This window comes from Girardinichthys multiradiatus, chromosome 21, assembly GCF_021462225.1.
Source record: "Girardinichthys multiradiatus isolate DD_20200921_A chromosome 21, DD_fGirMul_XY1, whole genome shotgun sequence".
In the NCBI taxonomy this organism is placed as follows: Eukaryota; Metazoa; Chordata; class Actinopteri; order Cyprinodontiformes; family Goodeidae; genus Girardinichthys; species Girardinichthys multiradiatus.
In genome coordinates, this window is record NC_061813.1 from 24,046,782 (window position 1) to 24,064,465 (window position 17,684).

Here is a 17,684-nt window from a genome sequence, read left to right on the forward strand (position 1 = left end):
GATCAGCAGTTCAGATTCTGACAATCACACTGTGAGGTTTTTGTTAAGGCGAAGGAAATCTTGAACAGTTCAAATACCATTTAGTTTTGACCCAAAAACCTTCAGGTCTCTGCTTGAAAGTATTAGCTGGTTTTCATTTTTCAGCATCACAAGTTAGAGCAAACATCCAAAACAACCAAAGATAGACTACAGCAAAAAACATGGACGTTTTGCTTGGCGTGGTCAGAGCCTAGAACAAAATCCAACAAAAAACCTGTTGGATCACCTGAAAAGGCCTTTGGAGAAGAGATGCCCCCCAAATATGGTGAATAAAAAAAAAAATGCGGGGAAATATTACCATGTAGTGATATGGCAGGCAATAAACTCCTATTAAACTGTTGTGACTGTAGACATGTGGTAAAAGCAGCCACAGTCCAAAGAAAATCTTTAAAAGTCTGGGTAACTATCAATCCAGAGCAATGTAATTAATGGAAGAATATGTAGTCTTTCAAATTAGAATCTAAAAAAAAAAGGCAAAGCTCAACTCTTTACAGAACTGAAAAGTAATTTATAAATAAAACCATTTGAGAACAACAAACAGTATAAAACTCAAAAAAGAATTTAACTTCATTCCAGATGATCTTTAATAAGTAAAATATATTTTTATTGCTGTTATACATGAGATTAAGAAGTACAGTATATTGGCTATAAAATGATATGATGAACTGATATGATTACTTTGTTACAATGGGCTTAAAATGCTTGTAACAGATGTTGGTGCATTTCAATCTGAATGATAAAACTGACCAGAATATGATATATCAGAATCCTGTAACTAATATTTGATCAGTTGCATTGTTATTTTTCATTTTGATTATAACATGTAGCTTCTACGGTATGTCACAAAATAAAGCATTATTATGTACAGGTTAAGTTATAAAAAAGCAAAAAAATACATATATATGTATATTAAATAAATGTTATAATATAGCGAGCAGAATAGTGGGTACATTGTTTTTTATATATTGTGAACATTCTGGTCTACTTACACACTATTTAATTTGGCAACAAACCAAACACTACACTATAACCCCAAACTGCATCATGCCGTGGCGATGCAGTTTTCCACAAAAAAAACACTAATAATCCCATTATGAAACATGCATTTCAGTTTTAGGTGAACCATGAAAATCTCCACATTTATATAAAAAGCAGTATTCTTGAATCAACACGTTATAAAAGAGCAACACAATTATATAACATTAATGCTAAATGAACTTAATGTAAATATAAATTTATAATGCCCATCATTTTTGTAAAAGAACATAAAGCCAGTATATTGTATTTTCATGGTTATAATGAACAGAAAATTAGTTTGTTTTATATGCTGTGGATAAAATAGTTTGAGTAGGAGATCACTCTTCATCACAGAGCTTCAGAGGCTCCTCTTCGACAACAACCTCTGACTTCCATGCCTCTGCTTTGTTTTCCTCTCTCACATTGGCTTTGCAGTAGTCATTGGCCGCCGCCGACTTGCTTCCACTTTCTTTTACCAAGGCTGAAACATCCACACAGGTTGATGTATTCTGATAGTCACTGGAATTCTGGTCAAAAATGTTCTGGTAGAGCTGAAGAAAAGTAGCATGAGGGGATATTGTTCAGAAGCATAAAATCAGATGCAATGGTTCTCAACTACAGCCTGTCTTAGAGGAGAATGTTTTCATAGTTAAAGTGGAATCCAGTAAAAATGACTTGACTTTTCTCTACAACTTAATACCTTCTCTTCTCTGTCCAGCAGCAGGTCACTCATGAAGTCCACTAGCTTGGAGAAGGACGGGCGGCTGTTGGAATTCAGAGCCCAACACTTGCACATGATACCATACCTGTATATTAACAGCATGAAGGGCAAAGAAAGAAGTCAATATCTTAAGCTCTATTAATATTATTTCCTATAAAAATAGAGAATTTACATTAAAACATGCATTAATTAGAGTAGCAGCCATGTTAACTCTGGAGGAGTTGAAGATATCCACAGCTCAGTTTGAAGAATGTGTTTTCAGTTTGCCACAAGACAAAAAGGGGGTAAAAAATTGTGACAGAAGATGCTCTGGTTAATTAAGACAAAAACTAAACGTTTTATTCTAAATGCCAAATTGAATCTGATGCAGAAAATGAACCCTGGACATCAGCCAGAACAAACTATAACCACAATAAAATATGATGAATGCAGCATCACATTGTGGGGATTATTTTCTTCAGCAGGGACAGGGACGCCAGTCAGATTTAAAGGGAAGATGAATGCTGCTAAATACAGGACAATCCTGGAAGAAAACCTGTTAGAAGCTGCAAACAACTTGAGATTGGAGCAGAGTTTCACCTTCCAGGGGACATCAACCCTAAACAACCCTCCATTTACCCCGGCTCCACTCCACTTGGCCTGTTTTGCAAGCATTTCCATTTTTGTTTTTTCCGTATCTGTACCTGCTCCCTGCTCCTGAGCAGGTACGACTGGGGTTGAGTAGAGGCTACATGTGACGTGAACGGACTACTCTTCACCGATTGGCCGTGGGACCAGAAGAAATTTGAATATTTTCGCTGAGGTAGTGCACAAACCACAATTACATTAAGAACCACAATGGCAGGCCAATTTAAAATATAATTTTACTATTTACAAATCATAAACCATGCCTGATGAAGAAAAAGGACCCATCAGCTTTCTGAATCACACCCAGGGGGTGCTGTATTTAACAACATCGTAAATCAGCTGACTTCACTGCTGTCTAAGGTCCAGTTTTGTGCTTTAAAGTCCTTGTCCTCGTTATTGCCATGGCTGAGCCAAAACTTCCTCATAAGGCCCAAAATAGTAACTTCTTCAGACAAACTTTGGATGTTTACCAGTCCAGACAGCAGCGTCCCTCCTCTCTGCTTCTCCTGCCACCCCCACTAACATCAGAACCCCTGAGCCTTATTTTATAAGATCTGGTTGGGCTGTGGTCCAAATAATTATCCCAGTGGATATTTTATACATAAAAAACATATGTAAGACATTTTTGGATATCCTGCACAAATGTCTTATATTATTACAAATAATGTTTTTAATAATACAAATAAGGGTAAGGTGGCAACCCCCTCCGTGGGCTGCCACCTTATTATGGTGGAGAGCTTTGAGTGTCCCAGTGATCCTAGGAGCTATGTTGTCAGGGGCTTTATGCCGCTGGTAGGGTCACCCAAGGCAAACAGGTCCTAGGTGAGGGATCAGACAAAGCGCAGCCCACAGACCCCTTTCCATAGATGGAAACAGTGTTCCCTCGCCCAGACGCGGGTCACCAGGGCCCCACTCTGGAGCCAGGTCTGGTGATGGGGCGCGCTGGTGAGCGCCAGGTGGCCTGGCTTTCACCTTTGGAGCCCAGCCGGGCACTGCCCAAATAGGAAACCTGGGGCCCCCTTCCGATGGGCTCACCACCTGTGGGAGGGGCCGGAGGGGTTGGGTGCCATGTGAAATGGGTGGCAACCGAAGGCGGAGACCTTGGCGGTCTGATCCTCGGCTGTTCAGACTACCCACCCTTTTTGGAGTCCTTGGAGGGGGTGTTGGAGAGCGCCCCTCCCGGGGACTCCCTTGTTCTGCTGGGGGACTTCAATGCTTACGTTGGCAATGACAGTGAGACCTGGAGGGGTGTGGTTGGGAAGAATGGCCCTCCCGTTCTGAACCCAAGTGGTGTTTTGTTATTGGACTTCTGTGCTCATCATGGATTGTCCATGGCTAACACCATTTTCTATTTATTTATATTTTTATTGTTTCAGGAACATTACTTTAATGTAACAATGTCACACAGTAGCGTTAATAGCGGCACAGAGCACTACACTGACAGCTGGAGGCAGGGCTTCAAGCCACAGCTCCAGTCGTCAGTGAGTCATTCCAAACACAACAGGTATAATGCCGAGTATGGCGAGACCGAGTGGAGTAGAGCCATGAATCCTAAATATAGCCAGTAATAAAGGGGCAATAGTCCAGCCCTAAATCCAGTTGAGAATCCCTGGAAAGACTTGAAAGTTGCTGTTCATAGACATGCTATCTGATCTGCCTGAGTTTAAGCTATTTTGCAAAAATTGGGCAAAATGTCAGTCTTTTACTGTGGAATGCAGTGTTGTTCTATCTCGTAAAATCTAAATAAAGAACATTGGAGATCATGCCGGTAACATGACAAAGTGAGAAAAAGTTCAAGAAGTACTTAATAAACTCCTTAGCACCCAGCCTGAAGATTTTATGAACCCAAATATGTCTATATCATATATTTTATTGCACTAACACTCCTGTTTAAGTGATTATTATAGATTTTTCTTTTATTTCTCGCATCCAGTCTAAAGACACTTACACAGAGTCACTGGCATAGTATGGACACTCCATCTTAAATCCTCTCTCAATCATTGTGTAGAACGTGTGATCCACTTTAATACCTGGATACGGAGTGACGCCTGGAAGCAGATAGTTTATTTTGAATACAATATAGGCTCCATCTATGCTTGAATGTGCTGTTTCTGTGCTTTTCAGTAAAAGATACCGAGTGAGAAGATCTCCCAGAGCAGAATGCCATAAGCCCAGACATCACTCTTCATGGTGTACATCCCCTGAAAGATGCTCTCTGGAGCCATCCACTTAACCGGCAAGCGCACCTGAAATACAAACAGTCACCAACATTAAGTCAATAGAAACTAGACTGAACACACAAATGTTATAAAGATTAATATCAGATCACATACATTTCCTCTCACAACATAGTTGGAATCATTCTCGATGTCCCGGGCCAGCCCAAAGTCACCAATCTTCACCTGCCACCCTTTTGTTATCAACACGTTTCGAGCTGCCAGATCTCGATGGATGCACTAAAGATAAACAACATGTAGTAGTCCTTAACTTACCTTTTATTCGACACAAAAACCTGAAGAAATTTATTTTTATTCTTACAAAACGATTGATGAATCTATACAACATTAATCTTTAGAAGTTTTATAATAAAATGGTTAACATGTTTTACAAATACAAATCTGATAACTGTGGCGTGCGTTTGTATCCAGCCCCCCGATACTTTGTAGAACCAACTATGGCTGAAATTACAGCTGCAAGTCTTCTGCATCTCTCTCTAAATAGTTCAAGCTAAGACAGGCTTATTGAGGCTTACCTCAAACTCACAATTGGATTCAGTGGTGGTCTTTGACTGGGCCATTGTAACACATAAATTAAACCACTACCATTGTAGCTCTGGCTGTTAGTTTGGGGCCACTGTCCTATTTAAGGTGAACCTCTGCCCCAGTCTCAAGTTTTTTGCAGCCTCTAAAGGATTTTCATGCAGGAGTACTTCTTATTTAGCTTGATCTAATTATCTTCCCATCATGTCTGACCTGCTTCACTGTTCATGCAGGAGAAAAGCATCCCCATAGCTTGATACTGCCATCATCATGTTGCATGGTAGAGATGTTGTGTTCAGGATTTTCAGTGTTAGCGTTCTGCCACATCTAGTTTTTTGCATCTTGGCCAAAAAAGTTAATTTTGGTCTCATCTGACCAGAGTACCTTCTTCCACATGTGTCTCACGTTGCTTCTAGAAAACTTCAAACAGGACTTCTAATGGCTTTCTTTCAACATTGACTTTCTAATTGCTACCCTTCCACAATGGCCAGATTTGTGGAATGACTCCTGATGCTAATTTATTGCGCAGAGTACTGATATGTTAGTAAAGGGGTTTTAATAAAACACACATTTCTGAGTTCTGCTTGTAAAAATATTAAAACCATGCATAATATTCCTTGTACTTCACAATTTGTGTTGCTCTATTACATAAAAATACCAATAAAATACATTGAATGTTGTGGTTGTAAACTGACAAGATGAAATTTGTGGGTGTATTTGTCTCTTACATTTTTGGAGGAGAGGAACTCCATCCCTTTGGCCACTTGAAAGGCAAAGCTGAGCAGATCATCAAAGGTGAGAGCCTGCAGTTCTGTCTGATCTTCTTCACTCTCATACATTTCTGGATCTGACAAACCCCGTTTTGATTTTAAACCATTTATAACATGAGACTTTTTAATTTTTCACTCCATCCCTTGATGTGGTGTCTCTCACCTTCCATGTCATTGGAGCTGAAGGTGATGAGGGCAACGTTCTCCTGCCCTCTTGTGGTGGAGTCTTGCATGGGCACGTAGTTGTTTGCTGTTGTTATCAGCTCCCTGAAAGTACACAAACATTAGATGATTATAATGCTGATGTACTCTATCCAGTGTGGTTTTGATTTGCCATAGTACCTATAAAAGGAAAACGCTGACACTATACATTATGTAAGTAATTAACATTCCTGCTGTGTTTCTTCTTACTTGGAGTTTTTCTTGGGCTGCAGGTTGTGGTACAGGCTGCTGAAACGGTCCCTGTTAAAGGCATCAGTCACAGACTTGTGATAGCGGTCACCGCTCTTCTTCAGATAATTCAGCAAGTCACCATAGCAGCAATACTGGAAAATCAGGTATATGGGTCCTACAGAAAGGTATTATTTATTGTTACAATAAAATTAAATTGCATGCACTGCAAAAATGCATGTGCCTATCTGTATTTAATTCATCTATCTCCCTATGACACAGTCGGACAGATGATTTAAAACATACCAGTCTCTGTGCATGCACCGAGCAGGTTAACGATGTTGTCATGCTGACCAATGTGAGTCAGCATCTTGAGCTCAGACATGAGAGCTTCCTTCTCTACAGAGTGGTGTTTTTCTGCAGAATGAAGATAGAGATCAGCAGCTGAAGCAGCCGCCTCTGTGGCTCTCTGAAACTGACTCGTTTAAACAAACACTGACCTTGTAGCATCTTGACGGCCACCTGCTGTGAAACTCCAGGCTGGTTGATGCCATAAGCTGTAGCCTGAACCACCCTGCCAAAAGCTCCAGAGCCCAGCTCTTTTCCTGAGGGAGGGACAGAGAAATATGAAAAAACATGAGATGTTTGCTAAAATGAGCTCCATGTAAATCAGAAACCTAGAAAGTAAACAAAACAAGTCTAAGTTGATCTTCTTATTTGCTGTGTTAGCAGTTTTAAAGATATGCAAAAAAGTTACATGAATTTATCTTTTACTGCCAAAGCATACTGTCACATTGAAAAATTAAGCAAAATCCAGCTGTTAATTGCTAAATATTTAAAATTGACGTTAAGAAATAGTTGTTTTTAAAAATCACCTGGGCCAGACATATCAACACCCTTAAAATATTTCTGTAAAATAAAAATATTTTTCCATTTAGTTTTGACTTTTTTAAGTTGATTACAGTTTGAACTTTTATTTAGTAATACAGGATTTCCCGTTTCCCAAAGGTTAATTATAGAAGCAAATTTCTAATAGTCACTCTTCAAAATGGGAAAGACAGCAGCAACATGTTGTAGTCTCTCTATCTCAATCTTTTTACTCTACATTCAGCTAATGTATGTAGAGCAACATGCTGATGGCTAGCTGCCTCACTTATGGCAAGATGTTTTAACATTTTATAGCCAGGCTGGATCTTTGTACCAAATATGCATGATTCGGTTGTTCCAAGTCATAATTAACATTTTAGATATCAAGACTGGCATTCTTTTTATCCACAGTAAATGTTGCATCTATATTAATGTTTAATTTTCACAGGACAAATGATGTCACATTTTTCATTTGTTGTTTTGGTGCTCCTATAAATAAATACATTCTACCTTATGAAGAATAAACATTGTGGATAGCTGAGAATAAACTCTCACTTTAGATATATATCTTCCAAATGAACAAATAGGTAGGTTTTTTTAAAACATCTAGCCATATTCGCATGCTGCTCATACAAGTTGGCCTCTTGTGATAGCGCCCTAAATAAAATCGTTTATCCTTTCAAAAATGCTGAGTGAAAGTGAACCAAACCAAATAAAAATTGTAAAATGCCTTAGCATTCCCTGCCCAATTGTACCAAGTCCCAAACCTGGAGTGAAACCACCCTTAGGTTGAGCTTTTTGGCAACAAACACTCCAGATGGGTATGGCGTGAAACAAAGGATGAACAGAAAAGCACATTAATCCCACTATTAAGCAGAGGGTCTGTGGGCCTCTTTCTCTTTCAAAGGTCCTGAGAACCTTCTTAGAGGTTGTCATATTTAACTCTCTGAAATACCAGAACATTTTAAATAAAAATCTGGTTGTCGCTAACAGCAAACTCAAAATAGGGCCTATTTGGATATTTCAGCACAATACCGACATAAAACATATGGACAAATGGTTCACGAAAAATAAAATCAACTGTCTTCTGCAAAAAGAAGAATAAATTATTTACTTTTGGTCCATTTTAGTTATGCTGTGAATGCTCATTCTCTTAAAAAAACTAACTGAACCATGTATACACTTATTAGTCCCAAAGGGTGGAAACTTTTTGCATGTAATTTTATTCTTTTAAGATGCAATATGTAATAATAATTTTTTTGTCCTATAGAAGAATAAATAATGTTTAATCTATCAGCATTTTTAGCCAGCACTTTTTCCTAATAGATATTTCATAATTCCAAATACATCAAATTTGACTTTGACTGGACTGAAATCGACTGTATTAAGTTGATTATTAAAGTATTTTTGTTTTTTTCTGAAAATAAATAAAGGGTTGTTGTGACTCCTACCAAGCTTTAGGTTCTGCCTAGGAAACTCCCATTTCTGGTCGTAAATAAAGTCCTTGAAGTTGATGTAGATGTAGTCGTTGTCATTAGGTCCAACCATCTGGATCATCTGAAGATGAGGCTGATATTGGGGTTTCTGTTGGAAACAAAAATGATTTAGTGTAATTTTCTTCTATGTTTGTGCCTGTGTCTGCACTGGTTCTGCTTGTGATGCATACCTTCTTCTTGATGTAGTACAAGAGCAGCACTGAGACTAGTGCCAGAGCCAGGAGCAAAGCCATTGTTCCGATTTTCAGTAGCAGTACGCTATTATCAGAAGGTGGATCAGCTAAACACACATCAATATGGCAGAAATCAGCAATACCAACCTGCTTTAATGAATATGGAGGGTGATTGAGGTTGTGTTACCTCTGAAGGCTTGGGTTTTGGGGTTTCCATACACATAATAAACATTACACCAGGGGTTTTCAAGCCAAACTTGGTTCTTCAAGCAAAACTTTAATTTCTCTCCAGTCACCAGGTCTTGGCTTATGGAGCTGTAGAGTTTCATGTTACAGAAGTCACCAGAAACTGGGTGATTCACCTCCCTAATCACTTCCCAGACTGTGTCTGTATCAAAGCTGCAGTGAGACAAAGACCACTGATCTTCAACAGTCATGCCTACAGACGTCTCTGAGCTGAGTTGCTGTGTAATCCTTATACCTGTTGTTGGAGGATGAGCTTGACATCCATGTAGAGTTTGCTGGCAGGGTACTCACAGTCTCAACCACGAAGTGATTATTTTCTTCTCTGAATTTCTGTGTCTGTGCATCTGCAAGGAAATTCTTAAATTATAGGCAATGCTGTTACTTATTAAACTTTTAACAATGACACAGACATTACTTACCTACAACACAAACTGTTGTAGTCTTTGTTTCTGTTTTTCCTCCAGCTGCCAAGTGTAGCTTATATACTCCTGACTGCAGTGAATTACAATACTTCAAAGTCCTGAGAAATTAAAGAAACACTCAACAGAATTATACGGTAAAAATAACGTAGAACCCTTCCCGCTTTAGGGATTTACGCATCAGGACACAAAAAACAAATATCTTGTGTTTATGAGGCTTTCAAGGTTCATTTACAACCAGTAATAAAAAAAGTGAAAAGTGTAAAAGCTATGGGTGAAAAACAAAGTACAGTTATGATCCAATAGCTTGTTGAACCAGTTTGAGCAGAAATAACTAGGTTTTCTGTATGACTTCATCAGTTTCTCATGCCATTGTGGATTAGTCTTGGCCCACTTTTCTTTAAAACACTGCTTGCATGACTGGTCTCACATTGAAATCTAAAACACTTTAATATACAGAAGAGCTCAGGGTTGACATAATGACTTCAAGTGTCAAGGTTCTGTGTTTTGCTCATCAGGCCCAAATTATCAGCCTCCACCTTCGTGCCTGACAGTTACTATGAGCTGCATTATCTGATATACAAGACTTTGGTTGTCAGAAGTCTTGTGGTTCATTCAGATGCCCTTTTGCAAACCAAAGTTGCATTGCCACACTCTTCTTAGTTAGAAGAGGCTTTTTCCCAGTCTTTTTCTACAGGTGCCCTGCAACAGTTATAACCACAGAAATGCTCCATGTTACAACCCACACTTAAGTGTGTTTATTAGGATTTATTGTACCAGGCCAGTAGAAAGTATTGCCTCTTTGTAAAGTAAAAGGACAAAGATATATGGTTTTCTAAATTGTTTTACAAATAAAAATCAGATATGCAGTGCATCTGCATACTTTATAGAACCACAACATCTATAGACTGAAATTTACGCCCATTCCTCTTTGCAAAGAAGCTCGTGGTCAGTCAAACTGGATGATGAGCAAATTTAAACATCTTCTTTTTACAGATTCTCGAGTGTCTTTAAGTCTGGAACAGGACTCTGTTATGATCCTTAGGTGTTTGGGTTTGTGGGGTTTCTATCCTTTTTCTGTTGTTTATGTTCTCTATGGTGTTTCCATATTAGTTCATTCCTTTGTGTTTAGTTTCCTGGTGTATTCTTGTGTTTTGTTCTTTGTGCATTTGAAATTGTTTCTGTTAGATCACTTAAAATTATTCCCTGGGTTTGATAGTTTCTTTGTATCTCCCTCCCTTAGCTTCCCTGCTTTCATCGTGACACAGCTGCTCCACATTTCCTCTGTTTAGCTAATTTTGTTCCTTTGTCATCGTCCCCCTGCCTCAGTATTTAAGCACCTGATTTCTTATTGTTCACTGCCAGATTCTTCTGTTATCCGCCATGTTCTCTGTTCCTCTGTCAGCCGGCATGTTGCTCTGTCTACTTTGTATGTCCTGTTCTCCTTGTGCAGCACCATGTGTAAGTTTTCTATTTTATTTATTAAATTAGCTCTGTTGCCGGTTCATCTGCACTCGGATCCTTCTCTAAACAAACATGACAGACTCGCTTTTTTTTCAAGAATGCCTTTTTTTTCTTTAGGGCAGACTTTTACAGTGCACAACTACAACTTTTCCCCCTGACCTGTAGATCTCCACAGCACCTCCAGAGTTAACATGAATCTCCTTGGAGGTTTCTCTGAAGCCTGTATTTGTGCCATACTGTTTAAATCTTAGGATGACAGATTAAACGGTGCTCTTTGAGATTTTCCAATATTTTCATATTGTTTTAGAACCTCACTCTGCTTTAAACATCTCCACAACTCTCTCCCTGATATGTCTGCAGTGTTTCTTTGTCTTCATGCTGTTTGTTCACTGATGTTCTTTAACAAACCTCTTAGGCCTTCACAGATTTATTCTGATAATAGTTTGCACACAGGTGAACTCTATTTACTAATTAGATAGCTTCTGAAGGCAGTTGGTTATGCTGTATTTAATTTATTAGTATTATTTATTTAAAGAATTGCCTTGGTAAAGACTAGATCATTTTTATTATGTCATTGTACATAAACCCTGATATGAGTGAACAGAAAAAGCCAATAAACGTCATATTAAATGATTATCTTTGAAAAAACATTATTCTGAGATTATGAAGCTTTGCTTTATGAAACTACCTGTTATTTGCGACCCACAGGTCCATGATGCATTTAGTGACACTACCATCAGGAGCTTCCCAGTAGCAGTACTGTAGCATAGGGTGGTAGGAGACACCTGCTTCCAAACAGGAGTTGTTCTGAGTTATCACAAACTGGTTAGGAAGCTGGGAGGAGAGGAAGCTCTCAGCTGAGGAGACATGAGAATATGAAGCATGATCAACAGGAGTAAATTATGAATTAATTATTGTACAACAATGATTATTAAAAACTGTTATAGTTCTTGGAGAGCACTGTTACTAACCCGTAACATGAACATCCACAGATTTAAATTTGTTGCAGGTGTATCTGCCGCTGTGGTTAAAGGTAACCGATTTGATGAAAACATACACCATTTTACTTTGGTAATGTCGATCCTCTCTAATACAGATCTGGAAAAAACACACATTTTATAAGCGTGTACAATATTTTATTTGAGGTAAAAACTGTTGTTTAAGAAAATGCGGTTCTATTTGGATATCTATGCATAAAATGGCCCGGTACCGACAGGCAGGTCTGCATTTAGAAGGGTGTGGGCTACTGGTCTACGGCCAGTTTTGGTGCCTTTTTACACATGCAAATTACAATAGATTGATATCAGTGAACAGCAATTTCAAGCTTTTCGGGCTTGTCCACATAAAAATTGGGATTTTCTATAATTCTTTTGTAAAAGGTTTCTCATTGATACGGTGTCATTTCTTGAAATGACTTCATCCACTGAAAAAATGTTGTAGTAACCATGTAAAACCTCTATGCAGTCACTCAAATGTACCCAGGTCCGCTGCTTGCTAAGCTCTTGTTAGTTTCTAGCACAGGCTACTGGGTACCAACCTGATTCTTGTCGATGTAGTTTTTATGTGGCTGGTTTTCAATATAACATACTATTTGTCAAGTTGTTTATTTTCCCCATAGGCACCCTGTACACACTTTGTTGTTCCCTTGTAGGTACCAGACTGTTTTATGTATTACTATTGAAACTTGTAGGCTAATAATAAAAGAAAAATCACAGTTTCATCAGTTTACTGTACCTCATTTGCTTTGTTCACCAAAACTTTGCCATCATATTCCCAACTAATACTTGAATCGTCTTCATTTCTGCAGCGAAGTACCAAAGGATCACCGGGGCTTATGGTCACACTAGAAACTTCATGTTGTTGCGCTGAATTAGTATCAAAGGCTGAAATGTAAAACACTTTGAATTATTTATTTCTCCATCTTTTTTTACTAGTGCCATTTGAGACAAATCTTGAGTTAACTCTTTGGCCTGAAGCATATTCTGAGACATGTCTGATTTGAATTGTATGTAATTACCAAAGTCATGCAGCTGGGTGCATTCTTGTCCTTCATTGTTGGTGGCACAACACATCACTCCACTTATATAATACAAGGTAGTTGAGATAGTGGAGCTCTCTTCTGTCGGAGCTTCAATATCTCTCTGTTTGTCATCCATTACTGGACTGAAAAGAAACATTAAATATTCAAGAGTCAAATAATAAAAATATGTTTTTATTAAAATAGAGTATGAATAGAGTACATTATTATCTTACCGAAACTGAATTTTGGGACTTGGAGAACCCTTAGAGATGCACTTAAAATAAGGAGAACTATGCTTGTCGTCCATTTTATCCAGAGACAGCTGTGGTTTTGAGGGACATCCTAGGAAGCAGGTGAATCCAATTGTTTAACATAGTTTTAATTCAACTAATTTATCTGTATAAAGGCCGGATTGTGCTAATCTGCTGAGTTAATCATTGATGATGATAAGAAGTAGACGAGCTGCTACTCACCAGCTACATCAAGATCAACAGTTTTTAAGACATTGGTCCCATTCCAACTTCCACAGCTCAGATTGTACCTCCCAGAATCTGTCATTGAAAGTTGTGGTATGACTGTGGAGACACGCCTGTTTCTGGAGAGATTTAAAACAAAATGCTCAAAATTTGGGTACATAAAAGAGAGAAATAGGCCCATCGGCAAGTGTATGAACGCAAAAATACACTGACATTTCTATCATTTGGCCTTTTTCGCTCCTCCACTGGCAGACAGTGTTATTAGGGAGGCCCTCCAGGGAGATGATGAGTTGCTTACCATCCGACAACTTCAAGATCACAGGATCAGTGGCTTCTAGGTGGTCAGCTGGCTGAAAGCACTCTAGCTGGAAGGCAAAACCGCATTGAAACACTCTTTACAGAAACATTTTGTGTTCAGTGGCAGTTCCTGCATTACTGGTGCTCTATGCACAAATATATGGTGCTGTGATAAAGTATTTGCCCCCTCACAGATTTTCTTTGCTTTTGCTGCCTTTTTACGCTTAGATGTTTCAGATCATCAAACAGATTTTAATATCAAGCAGAGATAACCAGAGTAAATACAAAATTAACTTTTAAAGTGATGGTTTCATTTATTAAGGAAAAAAGCTATGCAAACCAACATGGCCCTGTGTGAAAAAGCAGTTGTCTCCTACACATTATAACTAGTTGTGGCACCCTTTGTGGAATTGACTACCATTGAGCTTTTGCAGGAACTGGTAATGAGTCTGTTACATTACTGTGGGGGAGCTTTGCCCATACTTCTATCCAGAATCGTTTTATTTCAGCAGCATGAAACGCCTGCTTAAAGTCATAGCACAACATCTCAATCCAATTTCATGCCGGACTTTGACTTGGCCACTCCAAAATCTTTTTTGTTTTTTTTATCATTCAGAGGTGGTCTTACTGGTGTGCTTCAACTCATTGCCCTGCGGCATAACTGACGTGTGGTTGAGCTTAAGGTGAGAAACTGATGGCTGGACATTCAGGATTTTCTGGTATGAAGCAGAATCTATGGTTTCATCAAGGTTTGGAGGCAGTAAAGCGGTCCCTGACCATCAAACTATCACCACAATGTTTGATTGTTGGTATGATGCTATTTTCCTAAAGTGCTAAGCTAATTTTACGCAAGATGTAATGGGATGTGCACCTTTTAAAAAAGTTAAACTTTTGACCACAGAATATACCTAAAGATCATCAAGGTGTTTTTTTTTTATAGATGTGCGACGGACTTTTTAGTTATTTTTTGTCAGCAGTGGTTTTAGCCTTGAAACTCTACAATAGAGGTCATCTTTGCACAGCCTCTTTCTTATGGTCCTCAACTGAGCTGAATGAGGTCTGTAGATATTTAGATGTTATTCTTAGTACTTTTGTGACCTCCTGGGTGAGTCATCAATTCACTCTTGCAGTAACTTTGGACACAGGGCCCATCTCCTTGAATGGTATAATAGTTGGACATTTGCATGCTGTTCAAACCTGAGCATAATTGTTTGAACAACTGAAGAGATGAACATGGCACTTTCAGTCATCTGGACATTGTACCCAAGGAGGAATCAGACTTGTGGAGGTCCACAGTTCTCTTTCTAATATCTATTAGTGCTCCATTGGATTGAGATCTGGTGACTATGGAGGCCATTTGAGTCCAGTGAACTCATTGTCATGTTCAAGAAACCAGTCTGAGATGAGTCGTACTTTAGATTACACCAACCACCATCCTGCACTGTTAATACAAGGCAGGATGGATCCATCCTGCCATGTTGTTGATGCCAAATTCTGACCCTATCATCCGAAGGTCGCAGCAGAAATCAAGACTCATCAGACCAGGCAACGTTTTTCCAATCTTCTATTGTCCAATTAAGGTGATCCTGTGCAAATTGTAGCCTCGGTTTCCTGTTCTTAGCTGACAGGAGCGGCACCCGGTGTGGTCTCCTGCTGCTGTGGCCCATCCAGCTCAAGGTTCAACGTGTTGTGCGTTCAGAGATGCTCTTCTGCATGCCTTGGTTGTAACGAGTGGTTATTTGAGTTACTGTTGCCTTTCTATCAACTTGAACCAGTCTGGCCATTCTCATCTGACCTCTGGCATCAACAAGGCATTTGCACCACAGAAATGCCGCTCACTGGATATTTTCTCTTTTTCGGACCGTTCTCTGTAAACTCTAGAGATGGTAGTGCGTGAAAATCCCAGTAGATCAGCAAATACTCAGACCAGCCCGTCTGGCACCAAAAACCATGCCACGTTCAAAGTCACTTAAATCACCTTTCTTCCCCATTCTGATGCTCGGTTTGAATTGCAGCAGATCGTCTTGACCATGTCTACATGCCTAAATGCATTAAGTTGCTCCCAAGTGATTGGCTGATTAGAAATTTGAAAGCAGAGAGCTTTCTGAAAATGCTAATTTCAGTTGGTTCAGTTACCTCCTGTGATGACTAAGCCATTTACCCTTTGCATTTTATACTTCCATTTTTAGTGGAGTTGTTGTAAAAATAATCAATCTTGTGACAGCCTTATATTGTGTTTGTTCTGGAAAACCAGCAGTCAAACAATGGTTCACATTTCTCTTAGTGTGTTGAAAAAAATGTATGATATTTCAAAATAAATCTTATCATCCCTAATGAAAAATAAATATTTCTTTTGATTTGTGTCACTTTGGACATATCAGCACCATTTTCTAACTTCGACAAGCTTTTTCTTTTACCTTCCAACTGGACACACACGTCTGATTCTGAACTCCATCAGAGCATAGTGCTTTCACCGCACACAGCAGGAGAGCAGCTGAAAAGACAAAAACCAATAAAATTAAAATTGAATTTGAGTTTGAAAACTGATACAATTTTTCTGTATTTATATGACAAATAAGAAACATCCAGAAAGTAAATGCTCTGTCTTTTCATGGATTTAATGTATTTTGTTGGGAGTTTTTGTGACAGAAAAATTAAGTTCATTTCAGTATATTTAACGCCAATTCTCAACAAACATCGCAAAGTAGGTTATAATTGTGAAGGCGAAGGTAAAGAATGCATGGTTTAAAAATCTTATGTTAAAATTTAAAAAATCTTCGGCATGCATTTATTACCTTCCTTTCGCTTCACAATTATGCAGCACCTGGTTGGTCTATCACACGGAATCCCAATGAAATATATTAAAACGTGTGGTTGTGATGTGACAACGTATGAATAAGTCCAAGCTGTGTGAATAGTTATACAAAGAACATTAAAGAGTATGTTTTTTAGGGTTATGTTTTTTGTACTTATTTATTAGTAAAATATTCAATATATTTTCAATGATGTTGGAAATGTCAATAAATTTGCTTCAGGTAGTGTTATGAGTTATGCGGACATGGTGTCGTCATGTAATTTTCCTGGCAGAGTGGGTATAACAATACCCAACATTATCAGCTCTGCATGCCACTCACGACGCTGGAATGCCCCTCATCTGGGTGGATATTATTAATGGAGTTAACCATTGATATTATTAAGTATGTAGACATTTTTATAGTGGACTAAGTAGAGATCCTTATTCTTGCAAGTTGATTGCACGTGTAAATATACAACACTGACGATCAGCAAATGCATACAAATTAGCTGCTTCTACAAATTTGTGTATGTATTTATTATTCTTTATATTGCTCTGTTTAATGCTTCAAAGAAAGTTGCTCATTTTTAGACATTTCAATTAGGCCAATAATATAGACTGAATAACTAAATAATTTTTGCATCATCAGTAATAGACTAAATGCTGCCTCTTACCTGCAACTGTGTATCTCTTTCTCCGCATCATGAGGCTTCCTGACTCTCTGGGTTACATACTCAGACTCAGACAGCTCTGTGAAACTCTGCTGTGCAGGATGTGAGCCAGTATGTTTTCAAAGAGGAAGTAATATACTACTGCAAATATTTACACCCTTAGATCACACACCCGGAATACTCATGGTACAGAATAAAACAATCTAAACACTGAAGCCAGGAAACTATCCTGATGTCACAAGTAAATATAATTATCTACAGTTACTATGGCAGGTAAATATTTTTATACAAAAAAGGAACTCGATTATAAGAAGAGAGGGAAAAAAATGTGCTCTACTACATTAATACATTTCCATTTACTTTAGGGCCAATTTGCTTGTTTTTCCAAATGCATGAAGAACAACTTGCATCACTATAGGCTGAGCTGGCCCAAATTTT

At 38.5% G+C, this 17,684-nt stretch overlaps 1 protein-coding gene across 1 annotated transcript; it reads right to left on the reverse strand.

Moving 5' to 3' along the window:
• Nucleotides 1–616: 616 nt before the first annotated feature.
• flt3 (fms related receptor tyrosine kinase 3) lies at nucleotides 617–17,354 on the reverse strand. Its single transcript, XM_047349541.1, has 24 exons — nucleotides 17,250–17,354; nucleotides 16,199–16,275; nucleotides 13,698–13,849; nucleotides 13,482–13,603; nucleotides 13,242–13,350; nucleotides 13,006–13,151; nucleotides 12,723–12,871; nucleotides 11,960–12,086; nucleotides 11,677–11,845; nucleotides 9,525–9,625; nucleotides 9,341–9,449; nucleotides 9,047–9,258; nucleotides 8,857–8,966; nucleotides 8,642–8,774; nucleotides 6,824–6,928; nucleotides 6,630–6,740; nucleotides 6,345–6,501; nucleotides 6,097–6,200; nucleotides 5,892–6,010; nucleotides 4,738–4,860; nucleotides 4,539–4,650; nucleotides 4,353–4,452; nucleotides 1,757–1,862; nucleotides 617–1,607 (listed from the first exon to the last, which is right to left on the reverse strand). The coding sequence occupies exons 1-24, from the start codon at nucleotides 17,278–17,280 to the stop codon at nucleotides 1,395–1,397; spliced, it is 2,997 nt and encodes a 998-aa protein (XP_047205497.1). The 5' UTR covers nucleotides 17,281–17,354; the 3' UTR covers nucleotides 617–1,394.
• Between the last annotated feature and the right edge of the window lie 330 nt (nucleotides 17,355–17,684).

Coding starts and splice junctions, on each gene's coding strand:
- flt3 (XM_047349541.1), bottom strand. CDS start 17,280: ATGATGCGGAGAAAGAGATACACAGTTGCAG. Junction 13,351..13,481: donor TGTTGATCTTGATGTAGCTG/GTGAGTAGCAGC, acceptor CCTGCTTCCTAG/GATGTCCCTCAAAACCACAG. Junction 9,450..9,524: donor TACAACAGTTTGTGTTGTAG/GTAAGTAATGTC, acceptor ATTTCCTTGCAG/ATGCACAGACACAGAAATTC.